The 22,578-nt window shown below is 39.9% G+C and overlaps 1 protein-coding gene across 1 annotated transcript in view; it reads right to left on the bottom strand.

Annotated features, from left to right (window-relative positions):
- PCLO (piccolo presynaptic cytomatrix protein) overlaps nt 1-22,578 on the bottom strand; it is a 549,762-nt gene that overhangs the window by 285,527 nt on the left and 241,657 nt on the right. The window contains exons 4-5 of the mRNA XM_090041018.1: nt 14,899-15,960; nt 323-5,423 (exon numbers count right to left, since the gene is read on the bottom strand). Of these exons, the coding sequence (XP_089897144.1) occupies nt 323-5,423; nt 14,899-15,960 (6,163 nt within the window). The remainder of the gene's footprint in view (nt 1-322; nt 5,424-14,898; nt 15,961-22,578) is intronic.

Raw genomic sequence — 22,578 nt, 5'->3', positions numbered from 1 at the left:
GTGGATTCTGAAAGCCATCCCATCTTGCTGAATTAAGTGGGGAGGGGGAATGGCATGCAAATCTTCAGGTTACTGAACTACTTTAGATGTGAAGAAAACAGCATTTCTGAACATGCAGGCACATGCAGGCACCTCTGTGCAAAACACATATGTAAAATGAAGAAACGAAATAAATGTGTAATCCAGAATAATTTGTCACATTGTCCAACAGAAAACATAACAACAGAAGGAGGGGAAAAATTAAAAAAAAATCATCCTGAAATGAGGTGAGGAACACCATAATTATATTTCAAAGAAAGATCTGCTGCTGTGTCATACTGACCTGTAGTTACTCTTCCAGAAGTTAGATCTACTGCTGCATCTGTTGCCCCAACTCGATAATCAAAGCTATTCTTGCTCTTATATGCAAAAAGTCCAGCTTCTGATAAATTAGTATCAGACATGGATGGTTTCATACCCCCAAATGCTCTGTAACTATATGACCCCAAGCGATCATACTGATAATGGTCATCTCTGTAACCAAATCGATCTTCAGGCAGTGTGGTTGGAGGCTGTTGTGCCGTACAGCTCCTGCCAAATGGTAATTTATAAACCATATCACAACAAACCGCTCTTCTCCCTGCAGTCAGGTCAACAGGTTTTTCATCATCTTCTATTACTGTGGTGATAACCCCTGACATAGCTTCATCTGCTGTCACCATTGTTCTGTGGGATTTTGTGGTGCTAAGATCAACTGCTCCATCCTCCATTGGCTCCTGAGAAGCAGAGACATCAGTCCAACCATTTGTCACACCAACAGGAGGGACAGTGACAGGCTTTGTTGTAGCCCATGTCACTGCATGTGTTGAAGTACCTAAAGATAAGTTTATTGGCACTTCATCTCTACCTACAGAGAATGCCTGGCTGCCTGTTACTCTGTGTGCAGGCTCAAAATACTTTGAAGTTGTCAGCTGCAATGGTGTTGTCATTCCATGTCCCAGGTCCACAAGGCTTTCTGTACTGGCAGTGTAGCTTACAGTAGCTGTACAAGTCATTATAGTTACTGTTTCAGTGACTAGAGCTAGAGAAGGTTCTGCAGTTGATGCAGTGCTAAGATTTATGATAGCTGGCTGGACAGCACTTACTGGCCGCCCAGATACATCACTTGCTATTGCTTGCCTTCTCACATCCATGGAAACAGCAGACAGATCCATACAGCTGTTTGTCATTTCAATATCCATCTTTGTTAAAGTTCGAAGGTCAATAACATCACCAAATGGATGGAACCTTCCATTCTCTCTATACCTGGTTTGCTCTACCATGTGCATTGGCTCTGGAGGTATAGTAATAGAGACGCTGCCTAATCCCACACTCGGCACTGAGCCTTTAACCACAGAAACGGTGGTCTTGGTAACTGCTGTTGTTATTAATTCTGTTACTGAACTAGGGGCGGTTTCAAAAGTTGACTGTGCTGTAACAGGAAAAGTTTGCAAAGCACCAGAATCATACATGTTCTGATCTGCCATAGTTTGAAGTTCTATAGCTTTTATGGATGGAATAAGTTGAGGCCTCACAGTCTGGGGAACCTGGTCTTTAGAAGGTGAGCCTAAAGGCCAGCTGGTGACAGCCTGGCTAGTTACGGACTCTGTAGGAGTTCCAGGTTCAGATGGCAACGTGATAACTACATAGGTTTCTTGTAAGGATTTGGTCAACCTTGGTGAAGACTTGTTAGAGTGAGGAGATAAAGGGGATGTAGGGGATGTCAACTTGCACTCAGCTGAAGAAACCAAATTCAAAGTCATACTAGTGGTTAATGACAAGCCTATTGATTTTGGCTGTGTTTCTGCTGGCTTATGAACTACTATTGGGAGAGGAGGAACTGCTGGCTTAGGAGCAATTGGAGGCTTAGTTACCTCAACAGGTCTATGACTGAATACAAGCCCTGCTGGAATTGAAGATGGCTTGGGAGGCACAGGAGGTGGTGTAGGGGTATATATTTTTGTAGTAGGTACGACATGGTTCTTTAACAAACCCATGGCCTCTACAGTTGCACCACTAGTCACAGAAGGCAGAACTATTGGAGCTGTTGTCCCTGGCGATTTAACCTGTATCTTCTTTTTGGGATAAATAGCTGGTTTGGGCGGAGTAGGTGGAGGCAATGGTGGAGGAGGGGGAGGGGGAGGGGGAGGAGGAGGATGGAGAGGTGGTGGCAATGGTTGTTCAGAAGAATCTAAAGAAGAGCTTCTGAAAAGTGAGATACTTTGTGAGTAACATATTTTGGATGTCACAGGGGGAGCTGAGGAAGTCACAGATGGTAATGCAGAAACAGCGCTGATCTTAGTTACAACACTAGTAGTGGATACAGGTGTGGTTGGTGCTGGCTGTGTTACTGGAATTGATGTTAGTTGGTCAGATGCAGCATCAGCCATGTTAATCCTTGTCATGTCCATACCCACTCCTTTGGGCACATCTTCATAAAGTACTTTAGTAATAGCAGCCTTCTCTATGCTCTTAATTTCCCTAGCTCTTTCTTTCTCTGGTATGGATAAATCAAGGGTGGTGGAGTCAGAAGTGTATTGCTTCAGTTTTAGATCTGTAATTGTCACTGCAGAAGGTGCAGCTGTAGGCAAGGAAATTACAACATGATCCACAACATGACCTGCACGTACCACTGGCTTTTGAGGGGGTACATCAATAGGTTCATAAGGTGTGGTTGTTTCAGCATACTCTTTTGTGGAGCTGATGGGCACTTGAGATATTGAGCTGATCCCTTCAGAATCTGCTAATTTACTAAAAGCTTCCATTGTATCTATATAACCTATGGCTGTCCTGTCTATTCCAGGGATGGGTGATGAGCTATCAGTGGTACAAACTGAAGATGTAGATGATGTTAGAGAAGCTGTATCAGAAGGCAAAACAGATGCAGCACTTTCTGAAGCCTCAGAATATGTTAATATGGAAGTTTCATGAGATATTATTTCTTGAATTTCTCTGGCATAATCTGTTAGGTATTCATCTTCTATATCTTCTACTGTAAAGTGCTGGGTTATCTTAACATCTGGAATAGAAAGTACTGTGCTGCTGACTGAAGATATGTCTGAAACTGATGAAGGAGTGCTTAATGTTAATGAGGCACCATCTACTGTATTTCTTACTGTAGATCCCATTGTATCTGATCCAGGAATTAAATCTGATGTTGGCTGAGTTGGACTGGAGCCTGGGGTCAGCTGCATTCCTTGTCGCTTCATAAGCTCTTCATACGCTGCTTCTGCATCTAACAACTGCTTTTCCTCAGTGGCAGAAGTTACCACACTGTCCAGGACAATTATTTCATGACTTTCTGGAATGATGTAAGAACTAGATACAATGTCCTCCTGTGGCAGAATTGAATGCAAAGTCTCTACACTATAATAGTCTTTCTGTAGATCCTTAATTTTCTGCATAGGCTCTTCATAACTCTGATCAGAAGATCTTATTTTTCTCTCCCTCCCTCTCTGTTGTATAAATTCATTACTCTCATCTTGTCTCGTTATGAGATTAGCATCAATAGCTCCATTATATGTGTCCTCTACTAAAGATTCATAAATATAATCTTCTATTAGCATGCCACCATATAAAGATTCTTTTTCAAACACTTCGTCTTTTTCATTTGTACTTTGAAATGATTTGGATTTATGGGATTTGTGCATCATTTCTTCATACATCTCTTCAGCACTTCTTAATGTTTGATTGTTTTCTTCTTTTAAAAGCCTAACTGGTTGTTCTTCTGTTGGAGAGTATAAAGAGACAGCTGTGGGTAACTTATACACCTTTTGCACTTCTATTATTTTTTCTGGGCTGATTTCAAATCCTTCAGGATCTGATTCAATACTTGGTGAATATTCAGAACAGGAAGATCGGTGCAGCTCTTCCATTTCTGCTGCCTGTCGTAACTCTTCTGTCGGAGATGCATCCTCAATGGGAGAAAGATTACTTGGTGGAGTCTTTGGACGCTCCCTTCTTCTCTGAGCTCTTAATTCGTCCTTGTCTTTCTTAGATTTTTTGCTTGAACTCTTTCTTTGCTGCTGTTCTAATTCACGCTGTTTTTCTTGTTCCTTTAACAGCTCTTCCTCTTCTCTTAGCTCTTCTTCTTCTGAAGAGTCTTCAATAGTTGGAAGGAGAGGGCCATGTGACCTATGTCTGGCTTTGCGCTGCTGTTTGCTTTCTCCTCCCATTTTTTTATGACTGGGACTGCTGTCACTGTCCTCATCGAGAGAAGACACTGATGTGGGAGAGGTACCTGGAGTGAAGCTGGAGGCATGCAGACTAGAAGACCCTTCTCCCCTCGATCTATCTTCTGGTGAATCTGTAAGACTCTCCATCTCTAGTTCTGGCTCTTCAAAATACAAAATACCTTTCTGTTGTTCGGATGCGTCAGAATATTTGTTTGTTATTGTGCTATTCAGTTCTATTGTTTTGAAACGGCGTAAGCCACCACCTCCACTTCCACCAGTTAAAGCAAGCTCTTCACTGTCCTGACTTTTGCTTTCCCTGTATTTTGGTTCTGGGCTTTCATCAAAAGTCTCGTCATCGTCATCATGCCATGAATGACGTCTTCCGGGATCCTCATCATAGCTTGCGCTACTTTTCCTAGTTAGCCTTTTGTGTTTTCCTGCTGTCCCTTTAACTTTGCCTTTCACTTCTTCTTTCTTTTGGCTTTCATTACCACTGATTTCTTTGAGCTGATTCCTAATAAATTCTTCATCTTCAGAACCTGAGGCATCCTCATCAGCACTCATCTCTATAATCTGTTTTCGAATAAAGTCTTCCTCGTCGCCTGACCCTTGACTGTCTTCTTGTTTGTACTCATCACTGCTTGAAGAGCCAACACTAGTTTGTCTTTTTCTCCTTGGGACAGGTGAGTTTTCACTTTCACTGCTATCTTCTACAGAATCATAGCGTTGCCTTCTTGTTGATGCATTATCTATTGCATCTACCTTTTCTCCTTTCTGCAAAGGTATACTTTGTTTGCCATCTTCTTCAATGGCTTCTTCATCTTCTTCTTGAATGTCTGCTAGGTCTTCCTCATCAGAACTGTAAGATTCTGGTGTGATTGGCAAAGGCTTTGTTTTATATTGATCCTTTGTCTGTTCACCATATAGCTCATAAAGGTCTTCTGTTTTTCCAGATTTTTCCTCAGAAAGTGTACTTGCCTGGGCTTCCAAAATGGACAGGACAGTACTTTCCAATTTGGCCAGATCGGAGGGGCTTGGAGGACTTTCTTGTGGAAAAGAATCTTTTTTAGAAGGTTCTTTGAGTAGATCCTTTTCATCACTGGGGATAAGACTTGGAATTTCACCAAGTGAACTTGATATCCCATCAGAAGAATACCCGGTATCACTCAGACCTTGCGGACTTTTCTGTTGCTGAGAACTGGATGTTTCTGATTTGTCATCCTCCTTTTCCTAAAAAAATAAATACATATATATGTATGTAGATATAGATATAAATCAATTGTTAATGTCTCCAGGTAATTAAAAGCAAGGGTTTTCTCTCAAAAGATGAGTTAATGCATTCGGTGACACATTACGATAACAAGAAAATTTACATTAATCCAGAAATGAATGAGACATTAATTGCAAAGCTGTTAAAGCACTATGAAAAGATCCTCAAATTATGAGCTTTATAATTTAATCTAATTATGCTTTGCATGACATTTCACATAGGCAACTGCTTTTATCATATTAGGCACTTAAAGTAAGATGATTTTTTATTTTGAAATATAAACAAATACTGTAGTTCCTTGCCTTTCAGAACACTTTCTAATTATAGTCTTTTGCATAGTAATAGATGTGCAATCTAAGTTTTTCTATGGATCTAAGTTAAATGAGAATGTTAATCATCTAGGTTGCAAAGCTGCTTTTAGTAACTTTAGACACAATAGAAGGATTCTGGGTCTCTACTATCTTACTTGTCAGGGAAATATCTCTTTTCCTTCCATAACTTCAGCTTCCTGTGTCCTACACTTTGATTTCTAACTCTCAGTTTAAGTACTACATATGTTGGCATGCAGCAGAATGTGACCTGGAACATTTCAGAATCTACCAGTTGGCAAGCAAGTCTGCCCACTGACCAAACGAGAAGGTCTGGAAGGCATTAAAAATATCTCCAACTCAGTCTTCCTCACCCCTAGAGAAATGTCTCTAACCAAAAAGCCAAACCAAAAAGTCCCAAAGCCTCCTACACTGTATGCCCTACCATACCCCCTACATTCATTCTTGCCTTTAATAATATCAAAAGGGAATATTTGTCTCTTTCACTGATCAAGGTCACTCATCCCTGAGCATAGCAAGTGATTAATTTGAAGCTTTGCTTACCTACTTTATAAAAAAATAAAAATGTCATGTAAATTTAATGAGAAAACCATTATCATAATAGGATGAATCATTAACTTTTATAGTTGCATTTACACTCATCTGAAAATGTTGTCCATAACACAGAATTTAGGAAATGTTTATTTATCCTGCAACTCCATTTTAACAAAAACTTGCAAACACATACTTGCCATTGTCAATTATTATAATTTTGATTAGTAATCAGGGTTTTTCTGTGTGTGTGTGGGGGGGGTTAGTTATTTTGATTTATATTTGAAAAAACACCTACCTATGCCTTGGGACAGACTATATTTGTATAGAGCCCTTATATTAAAACAGCAATATTATAAAATGTATAACATAAATAGAGCTACACAGGGATACTTTATTGTATACTTTGCAAAATCAGATATACTTTGCATACTTTCACTGTAGACTTCCGCTGCTTTTACCAACACCGTATACAACAAAGTGAGCCTGGATACTTAAGATAAGGACTGACCACTGTATTTTCAAAGTTATGAGATGCAACAATTTCTTCTTTCAGCAATTCTACAGACAGTACTAAGATGCTATTGTGGAGGAACCTACTGAGCTGTAAATATTTTCTGGGAAGTCACCACCACCCAGACTCCTCTTTCTCACGCCCTACTCAGAAAAGAAAGCAAAAAAAATCAGGCCCTTAATGGCAAATTCAAAGGCCATTAGTGGTAAAACAGAACATAATCACACTAACATGTTTACTCACATACCACACCCCTGAATAATACACACTTTTTGGTGAGGAAAGACAAATGAAGATTCCCCTTCCCCCTAATTCTAACTACCACAGCATGGACCACAGTTAAATGCTGGCCTCAGGCAGAAGGGGGAAAGCCCACTCTTCAGCATTACTCAATCTCTTGTTGCAGGTATGGAAACACAGTTCTACAGCACAGTGGCCATAACAAGATTAAAACTAACTGTGACCCTTAAGGATGCACTCTGCCCTATGCTCCTGGACTAGCAGACAAGCTACCATTATATGCTTCAATCACAGTGCAGAAATCAGCTTTCTGGCTTAAGATATGAAGTCCAGTTTTGGAAATCTGAGTTTCGAGGAAAGGTGTTACACAAGTAAATATGTCCTGAGGTTCATACTGAAATGCAACTGAGAAAGCATATTTTTTGCATGATGTTTCTTACATTTTTTGCCTCTTTTGCTTCCTTTGACCAACAAAACCTGTATGTAAGGTTGTTTTTTATATAGATCTTTAAAAAAACCATTTGAACATCTACTAAAATGCAAGGGATTTCTACATCTAGACACGTTATGACCCTCATTCAGAATCCACCTCAAATAACGTATGTGTTTATAATGTTTATAATGTAATATCTACCAAGGACATTACATGCAATTTTTAATGATGTATTAACAAATGAAAATGTTGACCAAGGTCAAAGTATGCTAGGGGTTTTTATGGACAATCAGGGTTCAATTGGTGAAAGCTGAGATGTAGGCTACTGGCTATGGAAAGTCCAGCTAGAAGAGGATATAGGACAGTCACCTGAAACCAGGAGCTAACAAGTGTAGACAAGGAGTTAAGGCAAAGAGTGCAAAAGAGTATAGAAACATGATGGACTGATTTGTCACCTTCTCTTGTAGCTCCTGGTGGGAGGACGAGTCATTTAACCCAACATTTAATGTTTCCATTTCTGAGTCCGCACAAAGAACTTCTGCTGTCTTTGCCTATCCTCTCTGGGTTGAATCCCAATCCACCCCAGCTCTACTGTGTACCTTTACCCTGACTTTTAACCACTGTTTAGCCAACTAGATGCCTGCATAACTATTTATTCTCCAGTACACAATGAGAATGTATGCTTAATTCTATGTTTTTGTCCTCATTGCGGACAGTGCTCACAGTGCTATCCTTGGGAGGTCTATATGGTTAAGTACAGGCATTTGGGGGCATCACGGCGAGGTTAAATTGGTTCAAAATGGCCACCTTATATCAGGTAAGTCAGGATAGGGGGTTAAATGGGGAGCTTGGGGGGACAAGCAGGCTGGGGGTAGAAATTGGGGTTATGCTATGGGATGGGGGGGTAGGCATGACCCATGGGAACAATCGGGGGGATGGAGGAGTAGGTGTGATCTGTGGGGTGTTGCTGGGGTCTGGGAGGGTCTGTCAAGTTCAGAGGAGCTTGTGGGGTCCACAGGAGGCTTGGGGTGGAGACCAGGGATTATTTTTAGACCCTTGGTGAATCTACAGCTCCATCCCTCCCACCCTTCCCCCTCTGGGACTTGCTTGCTCAGCTCCAGCAGTGGTAAATGCTGATAGAAGTGGCAGAACATGGAGGGGTTTGTGGGATGGGGGCTGGGGGGCTGAGTGGTCCTGGGGGGCATGGAAATAAGGGGCCGGGGGGAAAAATAGCCCAGTGCAGGGGTGGGGGGGTGGGGTGGTGTAAAGCACAGCCCCTGGGCTGAGACTGGTGGCTGGGCTTTCCCAGTCCTGAGGCTGTGCAGGGAAAGTGTACAGAAATTCCATGCTAAAGTGTACACAAGTTCCATTGGTTTGAGCTAAACCAAGTAAGTTTGATACTACATCAATCCAGGTTTATCTTAAACTGGGTTCCATACTTTTTAGACTGGTTTGTGTGCATGAAACTTCTGTCCAGATAAAGGTTTAGTGCACAGGTTTATTGTAAATGTAAGATCAGCACTGAGACAAACTAAGTTTAAACTGGACAGCCATTTTGAACCTGATTTAGCCTCCCTGAATGTCTGTACACAGCCTTTGTATAGTCAGTAATATGGAGCTGCACTTTGGGAAAGGGGTCAACATTTTAGAGCAGGGGAAAAGCCTAAGTTCTACCTGCAAGGGGTTCTATTACCTACAGGAATAAGCAGAGTGTGCATTTTATAAAAATCCACTACAGTATGAGTGTATTTTACAAAAACATATTTTACATTATATATTTGTCTATGCATAGTTGTCTGTGCTGTGATATACATCATGCAAAAATAATAATGCACAGCATAGTTTGGAAGCCATATATATATATTTAATTTCCTGTGATACATGCCTATATCACTTTTTACAATCCAAATAATTACAACAGTACAAAAACTTTTTTAGATGAACATATTTGAAGGGTAATACCCTGTAACTGAGGGTTATAGATGTGAGATGGTTAGCAATCTCAGAGAAATATATTAGGTGCTTGAAAAAAAACTTTCTTTAAAGTTAATGGCAAAAACATGATTTCATTATCAAAACTAGGTGCCGTTCTTCATACCAACAATTTAGTAGGTCTTCTGGAAGAAGTTAAGGTCTTCTTTCTAGAAATGTGTTGTCTGTGAGCTTTTGGTACTGGTCAAGTTTAGTCCTGCAGCAACTCACAGCAAATTCAAGGAGTTTTTATTGATATAGGGTGAAATTCTTTTTGCACAGAATGGAAGGTGTGAAGGGTGGATACTGATACTAATGCTGGAAGATGCCAGTCTTCAGTGTTTTTTCCATGAAAATTAGAAGTACCTAAAAGATATACTACACAAAGTATTTATAATACAGAAAAGAAATCTTGTACTTACAGCTGTACATCAGTTAACTATTTCATGCTAGAATTTGTCATTTTCAATGTATCCCTTATTCTTGCATTTTTAGTTACTTCTCAAAATCTGAGAATTTTTTTATAATTCCGTATTTACATTACTCATTGACATTTTAGCATTGATACTAACAAGCAAGGGCAATATTTAAGTATTTGTTGTCTAAATTACTATATTGTTTATCAACTGAATTAGAATTTTGTTAAAAAGACAATGAAAATATAAAATGCTTGCTGTTTAGTTTTTCTAAAGCTGATTTATTCTTAGAAAGATCAGAGTACTTAAATAGAGTACTTCAGTTAATGGAAATTCATAGAAAAATTCAAGTTTTCAAAAAATGTTTCCAATCTAACCAGGAAACTATTTCTTTCAGGAAAATGCAGAAAAAAAAAGGCCAGCTAATTTTTTGTGGGTTGACTTTTGTTTAGATTTAATGTTATAGCATAATGTGTAATAACCAAAAAGTTTTTTAAAAAACTTAAAAGAAAACTTGTTACACAAGCAAAAAATGTAAAAGTTTAACTATGAAAAAAGGAAAAATGGAATATGCTGAATATATTCAATATTGGTGTATTATTTTTCCCCCCAAAATGAAAAGGTTGGTGAAATCATCATAATTTCATCTAGGATTCCAATTTGATAATGACACTGCCTTTTCTAATGGAAAATGGTTCTGTAGAAGATTTTCTGACTGTCTCTAAATAAGAACAAACATATTTACCAACTGAGCACTCATTTAAGTTTTGGAGCTACAGGAAGATTATAAAAAATTTGGTAAACATATATTTGTTACATGTAAGCTAACATCATAAAAAACTAAATGATTCTATCACAGCAATCTGTGCTGTCATTTATCACGTGATACTGGAGAAAAAGAAGATTATATTTGCCCTTCTGTATTTATGCTACGCCTTCTACTACTGCAGGTTAAATATGTTGTGGTATAATTCGACTGATTGTTTTCAAAGTGTTATAAGAAACGATTGCAAGTAAAAATCAGCAGTATTTTTAAAAACTGTAACCTATTCTACAGAAAGAACATGGCCAGGTCAGGGGAATCCTGCTTTTTCCATCTTTTGCAGGGTAGTATTAGTGAATATACTGAGAAAAAGAATTTAATTCATCACTATTCTACCATAATGAGTGGATAATATATGGCCCACTGTTTTAAAACAGAGAGGACTAGAATGGACTAGAAGTGAGCTTATGCTATACGTATCTAATTTACTTAGTCTATAAGGTGCAAACCTAGATAAGAGTCAGAAACTGTCAGTTCTGTGTCAGGCACAAATCCTCAAAGCGATTTTAGAAGCTAATTATTAGGGCCGTGCTAAATTTTGCCGGCAGTTTTGTTGCAATGCTGTTTTGACTCGTTTCGAGCTCGAAACAGCAAAATCAAAACAAAACAGAGAGCTTTGAAACAGCCTCAAAACAAAATGAGTTGAATCAAAATGTTTTGAAATTTTCAGAATGTTTTGAGTTTCGAAGCTGGGCTTGCCTGCAGGGAAAGAGAAACTTAAGTAAGGAGAGGGATGGGGAAGAGGGGAGAAGCAGGGGGAAAGACGGCTCTTATTATTGACTGTGTAGCTGGCCAGTGACTGTCATCCTTTCCTGAGATCCCTTCCAATGCCAGTGCTCTGGGGCAGGGATGGAAAAACTGCATAAAAGGCAGCATTGTTTGAACTGCCCTGCTTTTTGCCTTGGTGTCAGTTGAGTGACGGCGCACCTTAACTCATACACAGTATCACCCATTGGTGTCACAAGTTTTGCCTGTCAGCAGCTAGAGGTGCAGGAGCCCAGAACCCCTGCACCTATTTCCTTGACACCGGCGGACTTCATGGCCTCAGCAGGAGCTAGCAGGTCTGCAGTTTTCACCCTGCTGCACCTTAACACACAGAGTGCCAGCCATGTCACGAGTTTTGCTTGTCAGCAGCTTGAGGTGCTGTTTCTACAAAACCCCTACACCTATCTCCTTGAAACTTGGCAAGATTTTTGGCCTCAGCAGGGGCTAGCAAGCCTGCAGTTTGGACCCTGCTGTGGCTTAACACATATAGGTGACATGAATGTTTTGCTTTCAAGATTTGAGGTGCAGTTTCCCTGAAACCCCTCCACCTACCTCCTTGAAAGTTGGCAGGCTTCATGTACTCAGAAGGGGCTACCATTCTGGCAAGTTTCACCAAAATCATGTGAGAAATGACAAAGTTATAGGCTGTTTCGAGGTTCCCCATTACAGCCTATGGGTGAAGCATTGAAACAGCAACACTGTTTCGATGAAACGAAATGGGACACCAGTTGTGAATCGAAACAAAATTTGAAATGGCATGCTGTTCCACCAAAAAGTCAAAACGCTTGTCGAAATGGAACGGTGCCATTTCACACAGCCCTACTAATTATCATTGATTTCAATGGTAGTGATGAAATCTAAATACCTTTGAGGATTATCTGCCTACTGAAGCCTTTCTAATGATTTCACTGAGTTTTGGACCAGAACCACAATCTCTCCAGCTATTTTCTGTGCAAAATGAAGCTCATAATATATAGTTATGGCAATGGAGAGGGATTTAGTTAGTTAATATTTGCATAGAGGTTTGAAGACAGCAGGAGAAGTATGTAGCATTTTACGAATGAAATGTGTTGAGATTAATTCACAACCTTTTTAAATATAGACCTTGCACAAATCTTTTTAAACAAGCTCTCTCTAACGTATATTTGAAAAATATTCTATGTTACCTGGACATTGACCTTTACCCAGGCAGGTCCTCAAAAGATGCCATGTAACCCAAATTGTAAACTTCTGTTTTACTTCTATTATATGCTACAACGGGTTGTATCATATTTTTCACTGGTTGCTGTATATCACAGAAAACTTTAATTATCACTTGATAAGTAACAATAATTAGCATGTTTGTTTTAAAGGAACAAACCAGCTCAGTAATCTAGTTTACCTTTATTTCGCAGCAAATTGTTTTCACATTTGATCACAACTGAGAAGAATATTTCTAGTATTCAGACCAAAAGAGGAAAAGAAATGAAAATAATCTTTGTGCCCTTCCTATAAATATAGATCCTTTTTCAAAATTCATGTTGCATGTCAGAGTGTTCTATTTCCTAATTTTAATAATAATTATACATAGGTCCTTTCATGTGTGAAACACCAAGTGCTTTACAAACTTTCATTACTGGAACTTCAAAGCTGCACTCTGGTAATAACGAATAGTTATTTATTATTATGTTAATTTTATAGACCGGTAACATGAAACAGTGAAGACTGCAATATTCTCTTGAGTAGCTCCACTAATTTAAATAAGTAGACACCGGACATATTCAGAAAATGATCACATATTGCAAACAGAAATAGTGTGACAGATGAATGATTAGAGAGTGAGTTGCTGTCAGAGCTAAAATAGAATACCTGAATTTCAGATCTGTGCCCTAACTGCCTGGCAATGTTCTCTTTTCTCAATGAGCTGTAAGAATGACATTGTAGGCCTGATGGGATTTTTTCAATTATAGATTTTTTTTGGAGAGAAAATTGGATTTAGGACCAAAAAACCCACTTCTTTGACAAAATCTTTGTCTGATTTCACCAGGGAATGTTACTTTTTTATTTATTTGTTGTTTTTGCTCAAAATCCAAATACTCCAAAAACTTAAATATCAATGCTGAAAACAGAAATATATTGGGTTTTTTTAATATTCTTCTATTGTCCAGAATGTGTTCTACTCTGGTTTCTTTATGTGTCCTTTCTCCTCCACAGACTGAGTTCCCCAGCCAGACTTCATCTTTCACAGTGTATCATGGACAGTGACTCCCAGGACAAAACTACCTTGGCATTAGGGAGACCATGACCTGTCATGGAGAGCACAGTCCAGCCTAGGAAGCTGGCTTATAGATAATATTAGCACGAATTATGTTAAGGGACACAACAGAAGAATTCCTGAATCCAGCTACTTGTTTTTCACTGTAATAGTTGACTTATATTTAGTTATAAGTCAAAATTCCTATGATAAATAAGCCATTTTCTCTTTGAAAAATATATCTCATAGGTGTAGAAATGAAAAAATGTACTTTCCAGTCCTATACTTATGAAATGAATAATCAACACCTATTTCAAGGTTAAAAAAAAGAGTGTAGATATATTTTTCTCCCCCAGAAAACATCTGCAAGTAATTTCTTTATCCACCTTTGGTTCATAAATGTCTTAAGTACTGCAGATCCAGGACAACAAGATGTTATTCATTCATTCATTTGATTGGATTGTCCATTAATAAAGCTCTACATGAAAATAAGCACTTCTCTACATGAGAGAAATACAGTATGATACATGTGAATGTATTTTAATATAGACTCATGGTCCTATGCTACAATTTGATATGGCAATCATATAGCATCCTATTGTCATCAGGATGTTGATGTAACACAGCATAGGTATGAAAATCTGAACTCATGTGGTCCAATGACCATAGTGGCCAATAAAGTTACCCACCAAAAATGTATTTCAATATTTGTACTGTTTGCTTACTCCAAATCAAAATTTTTGCAGCAATAAAAATAAATAAATGAACAAATAAGCAAGGCAACAAAGGGAAATAGTTGATTAGCAGAATGAATGGGAATTGGAGACTGAGAGCTAAGAAAAATGTCTCAGCCCTCACAATTAGAAAAATTAAAATACTCTTTTTTTAAAAGTCTTGAGACGCTCCAACATCTATCAGATAAATAAGAAATATTTGAATCCGACAAAAAAAATCTCAAGTTCTGAATGATAGGGGCTTAAAACTTTACAAACCCAGCTGAAATATTACCCTTCAAAATATATAGGCCCAGCTTGATAAATCCTTACTCACAGGAGGCCTTGCTCTCACCAGTAAGAATCACCTCATAAGGAAAAAAAATAGAAGCATTCATAAGTAAGAATATATGGGATCAAACTCTACATTGCCACTTTTAACAAAAGAAAATTAATGCAATGCTTACTGTTTTTTCTTTCACTGTTTCCGCAAGGTTCAGTCTTGGCACAGGTGCAACTTGAGCTGAAGTGTCTTCTTTCTTACTTTTGTCCAGTTTGGAGACTATTTGTGGAAGCCCAGGTATCAAATCCTCTTTCTTAACTTCTTCCTGTTTTTGAGCATGAAATTCCTTAGAAGGGCCTTTGATTTCTAATTTCTCTTCAATAATTTTTTCTTTAGTTTCAACTAGGAACTGCTCTTTCCTGTCCTCTGGAAGAGATACTTTCTTTTCTGGTAATGCGGATTTCTTATCATCTATCAATTTGCTGAGGGGTTGCTTTTGATCTGAACTTATCTTTGGATGAATTTTATCCACTGAAGATGTCTTTGCCAGTTTTCCTTTTTGTGGTTTTGGATCTTCCTTCTCAATTCCCAGTTGGATTTTATCAGCTGATGATGCCTTGACCAGTTTCTCCTGCTCAAGCTTTGGATCTTCCTTCAAAATTCCTGGTTGGATTTTATCAGCTGGTGGTATCTTGAACAGTTTCTCCTGCTGGAGTTTTGTATCTTCCTTCCAAATTCCTTGTTGGATTTTATCAGCTGAGATGGTCTTTGTCAGTTTTCCCTGAAGTTTTGGATCTTCTTTCTGGACTCCAGGTTGAATTTTATCAGCTGAAAGTGCCTTTGCCAATTTCACCTGTTGAAACTTTGGGTCTTCCTTTTGAATCCCCTGAGTTTTATCGATTGAGGATATTTTTGATAGCTTCCTCTGCTGAAATTTTGGATCTTCCTTTTGAATCCCCTGAGTTTTTTCAACTGAGGGTGTCTTGGTAAGTTTTGGCTGCCGAACCTTTGGAATATCCTTTGGAACTGCTGGTTCTTCTTTTGATTTTTCCACGGTTTGGACAGGCAGTGTTGAAGTCTTCTGAGAGTGATGTGGCTCAGTAGGCATAGGCTGGCTCTGGGAAACAAACGGTTTGGATACTGACTGTGAAGGGACTGGCATACGAGGCAACATTTTGCCCATGTCCCCAAGTTGTCCTGATATTGCTCTTTGCGTCTGGCAGTTTAGGCAGAGCCATTCTTGCACCTGTAACATAATCAGTAACATTCAATTAATAATTATTTTTCATGTAAAATCATATTCTGATTTCAGCTGTCCATTTGTCCCTACAATATTTTAAAACTGAAGGTTATATATATTATATACAGGTTTGTTTATTTTTGCGGGAGAGGGGGCGTTATTATGTTCTTCTGTTTCTGTGATTCTCAGCCAGGGTGCTATGGCAGGCTCTCCCTTTTTCAGCTGTTCCTCCTCCCCACCCTCACTGTAGTGCAGGCTCTTCCCTGTTGGCTCCTGTTCTTCCTTTGCAGCCCCCTTGAAGCAGATAAGGTCTATAATAAATAAATCAGTTTTGAAATGGGATACTGCTCAACTCACAGAAGTTATAAAGGCATGCCTCATGTCAAAAAAGACAGCCACTGTTTTAGCTAGAAGATTCACAGCACAGCTAGAAGATTCACAGTGATCATAGGATCATAGGAAAATAGGGCTGGAAGAGACCTCATAAGCTCATCCAGTTTATCCCATTACTCAAGTCAGGATTGCCCCTGTCAAAAAAAACTATTGTTGCCAAGTGTCTGTCTGACTTGCTGTTGCGAACTTCCAAGGATGTAGATTCCATAATTTCTCCAGGTAGCCTATTCCAATCCCTGGTCATCCTTATAATCAGAAAGATCCTCCTAATCTCTAAACTAAATTTCCTCTGCTGCAGCTTGGGGCTATTGCTCACATGGCACTGACTGAAAGTGCGGGAGAAAGGGAGTGTTCATGCTACTGGTACCTACTTTGGATCCATGCCAGCCTACAGCCATAGAAAAAGCCAATCCCATCCTCTCTGCAATTATCCTTCAGGTATTAATCCCCGCTCAATCTTCTCCTCTCCCTACTAAATAACCCTAGTTCTTCCAAGTCTTTGCTTATAAATCTTGTTTCTCAGGAGTCTAATAATTTTTGTTGCTCTCTGCTGGAGTCTTTCCAGTCTGTACACATCCTTCCTGAAGTGTTGGACCCAAAACTAGACCTAGTACTTCAGATGAAACATAACCAGTACTGAACACAGCAGAATAACTTGTCTGGATATGCAAGTGCCACTTTTGTTAATACAACCTGGAATGCTATCAGCTTTTTTTTTAACAAGAACAAACTGTTAGCTCGTATTCAACTTTTGGTCTACTACTGCAGTGTAGATCTGTCCTGTAGAGCCATATGAGCCAGCTTATGGGATGTTGGACTGGCCCCAGATGCCAGCTCCACCTCTGTGTGCTCCATGTAGTGCAGAAGCTGATCCAGCGCTATGTGCTCTGCACCCTGTACACAGTATGGAGGGGTGGCCCAGGACTTGTGCTCCATGCAGTGCTTGACTGGACTGACCTTGTACCCTGGCTCTAGGGCCTGTCAGGATCAGGCCATGCTGGAACCAACATGAAGGGCTAGTCCGGAGGGGCACTGCATGTAGCATGTACCCTGTGCCAGACCGCTGTGTTACATGCAGCATGCACAGCCAGTGCAGCACACACTGGCTCCTGGGCTCACTGTGCACATGGCACATGATGCTAACACTGGATGCATACTGCACATGGCAATAGGGTACCATGGGCAGTTCATGCACCATCCTAGCCCCACCTGCCATATGTACAGCAAGCCATGAGGCTGGTGCATGCTGTGTGCGGCATGTGGGCTGGACCTGGGACCATGGGTGCTACACAGAGGATCAGTCCAGGACCCAGAATCCAGACCACAACCACCCATGTGGACAAATGAATTTGGCACCACTCATCTACTGCAAACCCCAGGTCCTTCTCTGCAGTCCTGCCACTTAGCCAGTCATTCCTTGGTCTGTATTTGTGCTTGCAATTATTCCATCCCAAGTGCATGTGTCCTTGCTGAATCTCAGCTGATTGATTGCAGTCCATTTCTAGAGCCTATCCTGGTTATACTGGATCCTAGTCCTACTCTCTGGAGTACCTGAAACTCCACCCAACTTGGTGTTATCCACAAATTTACTAAGCGCGAACACAGTCCCATCACCCAAATGATTAATAAAGACATTATACAATACCAAACCCAGGAGAGATCCCTGGGGAACCCCACTTGATTCCTCCTTCCTACTAGACTTTGAGTCACTGATAACCACTTGTTAAGCATGATGATCCAAGTATATTGTATATACTTTACAGTATTTTACTTTAACCTGTATTTCCTTAGCTTCTTAATGAGAATATCATGACAGGCAGTTTCAAAAGTCAAGTTATACCACATGCACTGCTCTCCCCACAACTATAGAGGCTGTCACCTTGTCATAGAAGGAATCAGGTTGGTCAGGCATTACAAAGTCAAAAGCAACATTAGGACAGGAAGATAGTATATGATGTCATTGTTCTTCCAAAATAAGGCTGCCCTTTTTCAGAAACCTTATCCATACCTAGAATATACCATCTAGAATACACTAAAGCCTCTTCTACAGATTGAGACAATGTGTTCCTTTATGTTTGCAGAACATTCAAACAGGGCCTTCTGTCTAAGAGACAGCTTTGGAATCATGATTTTTGGAGGGGTTTTCCTTCTTTTATTCCCTGCCTCTTCTGAATTTTGTGTTGTGTTTTGAATGTGTGCAGGCATAAAAAATGAGACATGAATGAAACATGAAAAGGCACCTATCCTTCTTTTGTTTGCTTTTTTTCTTTTAGTTCATTGGGGCTGCTTGTTGCCTTTTACTGTCCCTGAAAAAGTAGAAAAAGACAGATAAAATGTAAAAATGTATACATTTGTTTAAAAGTTGCTGTGGGTGGTAACCTGGCATTTAATGACTGGGAAATTTACATTGCTCATTATGAGGGTTGGCTACTGTTGCAGTAAATTAGCCAAAATTTGAGACATAGGAATTATGCAACATGCCTAACATTCTCCAGGGAAGGGGCCAGTTAGGGGACATCTGTCAGAGTTGCCTAATGTGTTTCATTGTGTAGTGGACCAAGATCCTTATGCTGTAAATTACAGCATCTTCTGCTGTATTTGCTTCTTTTCGGTTTCCTTTTCTAAACATAATGGAAGGCCTACTAAATTCAATTTATTTTATCCTATCTGGATTGGATATTTTCTTTACAGAGTTAATACAATGGCTTGGTACATGTGGAAATATAAAGATATTAACAAGCTAACTGGAAACAAATAATATAATAACCATAGAAATAATGGGGATGGTGGCAATATATTAGATAACTGAAGATGAAGAAGAGACCTCTTCAGTGTCTAGCCTAGTTACATGATCCTGTAAATCTCGGCAATGCCCCTATTCCCATGGTTGAACTCACTGTAATTCTGGCCTTGAAACACTAAGTCCCTCACATGAGGTGCTCAATATTTGCTCAGATATTCTTCCCCCACCACTATATATGTAGTAAAGATTTCGCTTTGCCAAACTGAGGAAAGGTTGCAGTTGAACAACAGAGTGAAAATAGCAATTGTCACATCACTTAAATTTCCATTCTGACTGTAAATGTTTTATTTCATTTTGTATAACTGCCGTGTGGCATTTTTCACATTTATGTAACTTTATAGTCTTATCTTTTAAGTCAACCCAAACCAAAATGTTTATTTAGTAATAGCTATAACTGAAATACTATTGCGCGCGCAAAGTGTGCGTGAATTTTGTATTTTCCCGTGCGCGCGAATTTTGTATCAAGCTGCACATGCGTACTTTGTTTCTTTTCTATCCTGTAAGCTTCACTTTTGCAGAAACACAACCTATATAAACATCTGCCTAGCAACACCCATGTAAAAGAAACTATCCTATCCCTGCACGCTTAGCTTATGTCATAGTTAGTGTCATAGAGACGGTCCAACCAACATCAACAAAGAGGCAAAGAAGCAGGAAACGGCAGAGATGACGACTGGATAAACCTCAGGTTTGATCACCCTGTTGCCGGTCCTCAGCCTCCTGTCTGAGCGTATCCCAGTGAAAACCCATCAAAGGCCTCGAAAACCCGACAACGAACATCAGCCTCTTAGCGTAGCTTAGACCACATACTCACTTTTACCATACCTCCGCGCTTATACTTTAGCTGTAACTTCGCTCCAGCCGGTCTCCCTTCTTATTCGTAAGAGGGTGAGGCCAGGTGAGTTGAATAAACCCTTTTACTATAAACTTTGAAAGCGTATAGCATTTCGCCTACTTGCGTCAGTAAGGCGAACCTCGAGGGCGGTCGACGATCCACCTCTTATCCCGCCCCACAAGCCGCGTACTTGCTTGCTCCATAAAGTCCGCGGCTCACCAAGCGGTGTCGGAGTCTCTAATCCGGCATTTCGCAACACTGACAAGCTGTTTATGAAGAGTTATAGTGCTGACTAAAATTCTGTTAAACACCCAATGAGTATCTTGTTGGTCCTTACTCCAAAAAAAGCAGATTTGATAGACAGGTGAAATAATAAGAACTATTGATTATTAGACTTGCCCATGAAAACGGTGTTGCACCTGATGCAAGTCTTGTTATAAAGGCTGTTGTGTGAGAGCACATTTTCACTAAGTGGTTATGCAGAAGTGACTGTTCTCTGTTTAAAATAGTAGCATTTTTCTTTGAAAATGTTATGCTACAGATACACATAATACAAGAGTAATGCAGGCACACAGCAGCACAGTTCATATACACATGCTCGAGGGTGGGAAGGGCCTGTTTTAATTAGAGTGTTTTCCCAACAACCGCTCTAATTAAAACAGCTCAACATCATGTGTATTTAACCCCCTGCACTTTAAAATGGCTGCAGTGGTGCTTTAACTAAAGCTCATTCAATGAGCTTTAGTTAAAGTGGCCCCCATAGCCATTTTAAAATGTGGGCTCTGGTGGGAGAGGAGGGCTTAATACATGTAATGGTGAGGTGATGCTGGAGCATTCCAATTAGAAGGTGGAGCAGACTCGATTCTAATTAGAAAAACACCAGAGAATTTTCTTCTATCAGCTGTTCATAATACAGGTTGTGTTAATAAAGAGACTGTGTTCTATGCCTTGAAAAAACATATGCATTGATACACCAACCTGAGGCAGTGAGCTTACATCAAAAGTCCATATCATTCTGGCCCAAGTCTCAGACTCATACTGGCAAAGTAGCACATAGTGTGGAAGACTCCAAGGGAGTAAGGGCTAAATATCATGCAGAGGAACAACATCAGAGACAGCTTTTTTTCTTAGCCCTAGGTGCATTCAGTTCCCATTAACTTCAGTGGTTGTTTCATGCGAGCAAGACTTGAAGGACTAAACCCAGGGGAGACTATCAGCCTGTTACCTCTGTGCAGAGACACTAAGCTATTTTGCTGACTCATCCAAGAATCACCTCTATGGAGCTCCAGATAAACACTGGTGTTAAATCCATGAAAGTTTCTAAACTTCTCTTTGAGCAAGCTAGAAAGGTAAAAAAAAAATAAGTGGGTAGAAGTGGGTAGGAAACATTTTTTCTGTTCCTTGAAATGCGGGAAGAAACTCAGCCTTTTAAAAATTTGTCAGAAATCAAAATAGCCCATAACCTGATTCACATGAGGGCCTGGGCACTAGCCTCTTGAGTGTTTTAACCAGTAAGCTATTGGTTACTTATAGTCTCTCCTGTTGGATCTCTTTCATCTTGTATTTAAAAAATGGGCCAAAATGACATGGCCCAGTGGTTAGGACACTCTACCCCAGATGGAGGAATTGCAGAACTGCCCAAATCCTTGGTGACAGCCTTAACACCACTGGAATCCTGACTACTCCTGTTCTGGTTTTGATGAGAAATCCCAATATGGAACAGAGAAAAAACTCTCAACTAAAATGTCACTGAAAATGGCAAGTTCCATCTGAAAGTTTTGATTTTAATGAACTGGCATTTTCTGAAAAAGACCTTTTGATTCAGAAAATTCCTAGCCATCTCTATCTAAAATCCTTGGGAAAGGTCAAATCATGAGAAAGCTAGGAGTTGCAATTGATGATGAATAGTTTGTAAACACATTCCCAATTAATAGTTAAAAAAGGTGTCTTATCTGGAAGTCCAGTGAGATATTGATTACAATGGTTTTGCAGGAGGCTCATCATGCTCTTTGCAGTGAAACTGTTCCCAAGAGCATGTACATTTGTACATTCCCAAGTATGTACATTTCTTGGGTGTCTAAATATTTATTTCCTTTTTCAATGCAAGGCTTATAAGTTATTTGGGCACTTCTGAAAATGATATGTGACTGTATCATTCTATCATAGTGCTTAGGGTCGGAAGGGACCTAAACAGATCATCAGGTCCGACCCCCTGCCCTGGGCAGGAACAGGTGCTGGGGTCATATCGCCCCAGCTAAATATCTGTCCAGCCTCCTCTTGAAGACCCCCAGGATAGGTGAGAGTACCACCTCACTTGGGAGTCCATTCCAGAGCCTGGCAGCCCTAACTGTAAAGTAATGTCTCTTGATGTCCAGGCTGATCCTCTCTCTAACGATTTCTGGCCATTATTCCTAGCACACCCGGGTAGTGCCCAGGGGAACAGAGCCTCCCCCAGTTCCCATTGGTCCCCCCTGGTGAGTTTGTAAATGGCAAACAGATCCCCTCTTAGCCTTCTCTTGTGAAGGCTGAATAGGTTCAGGCCATTTAGCCTTTCTTCATGAGGCCTGCCCTTGACCATGCGAGTGGCCTCCTC

The sequence above is a fragment of the Crocodylus siamensis genome, chromosome 4 (genome assembly GCF_052110815.1).
Source record: "Crocodylus siamensis isolate JL-2025a chromosome 4, ASM5211081v1, whole genome shotgun sequence".
Lineage (NCBI taxonomy): Eukaryota > Metazoa > Chordata > Crocodylia > Crocodylidae > Crocodylus > Crocodylus siamensis.
Note: the sequence above shows the minus strand (reverse complement) of the source record. Positions and strands in the feature narration are given on the sequence as shown.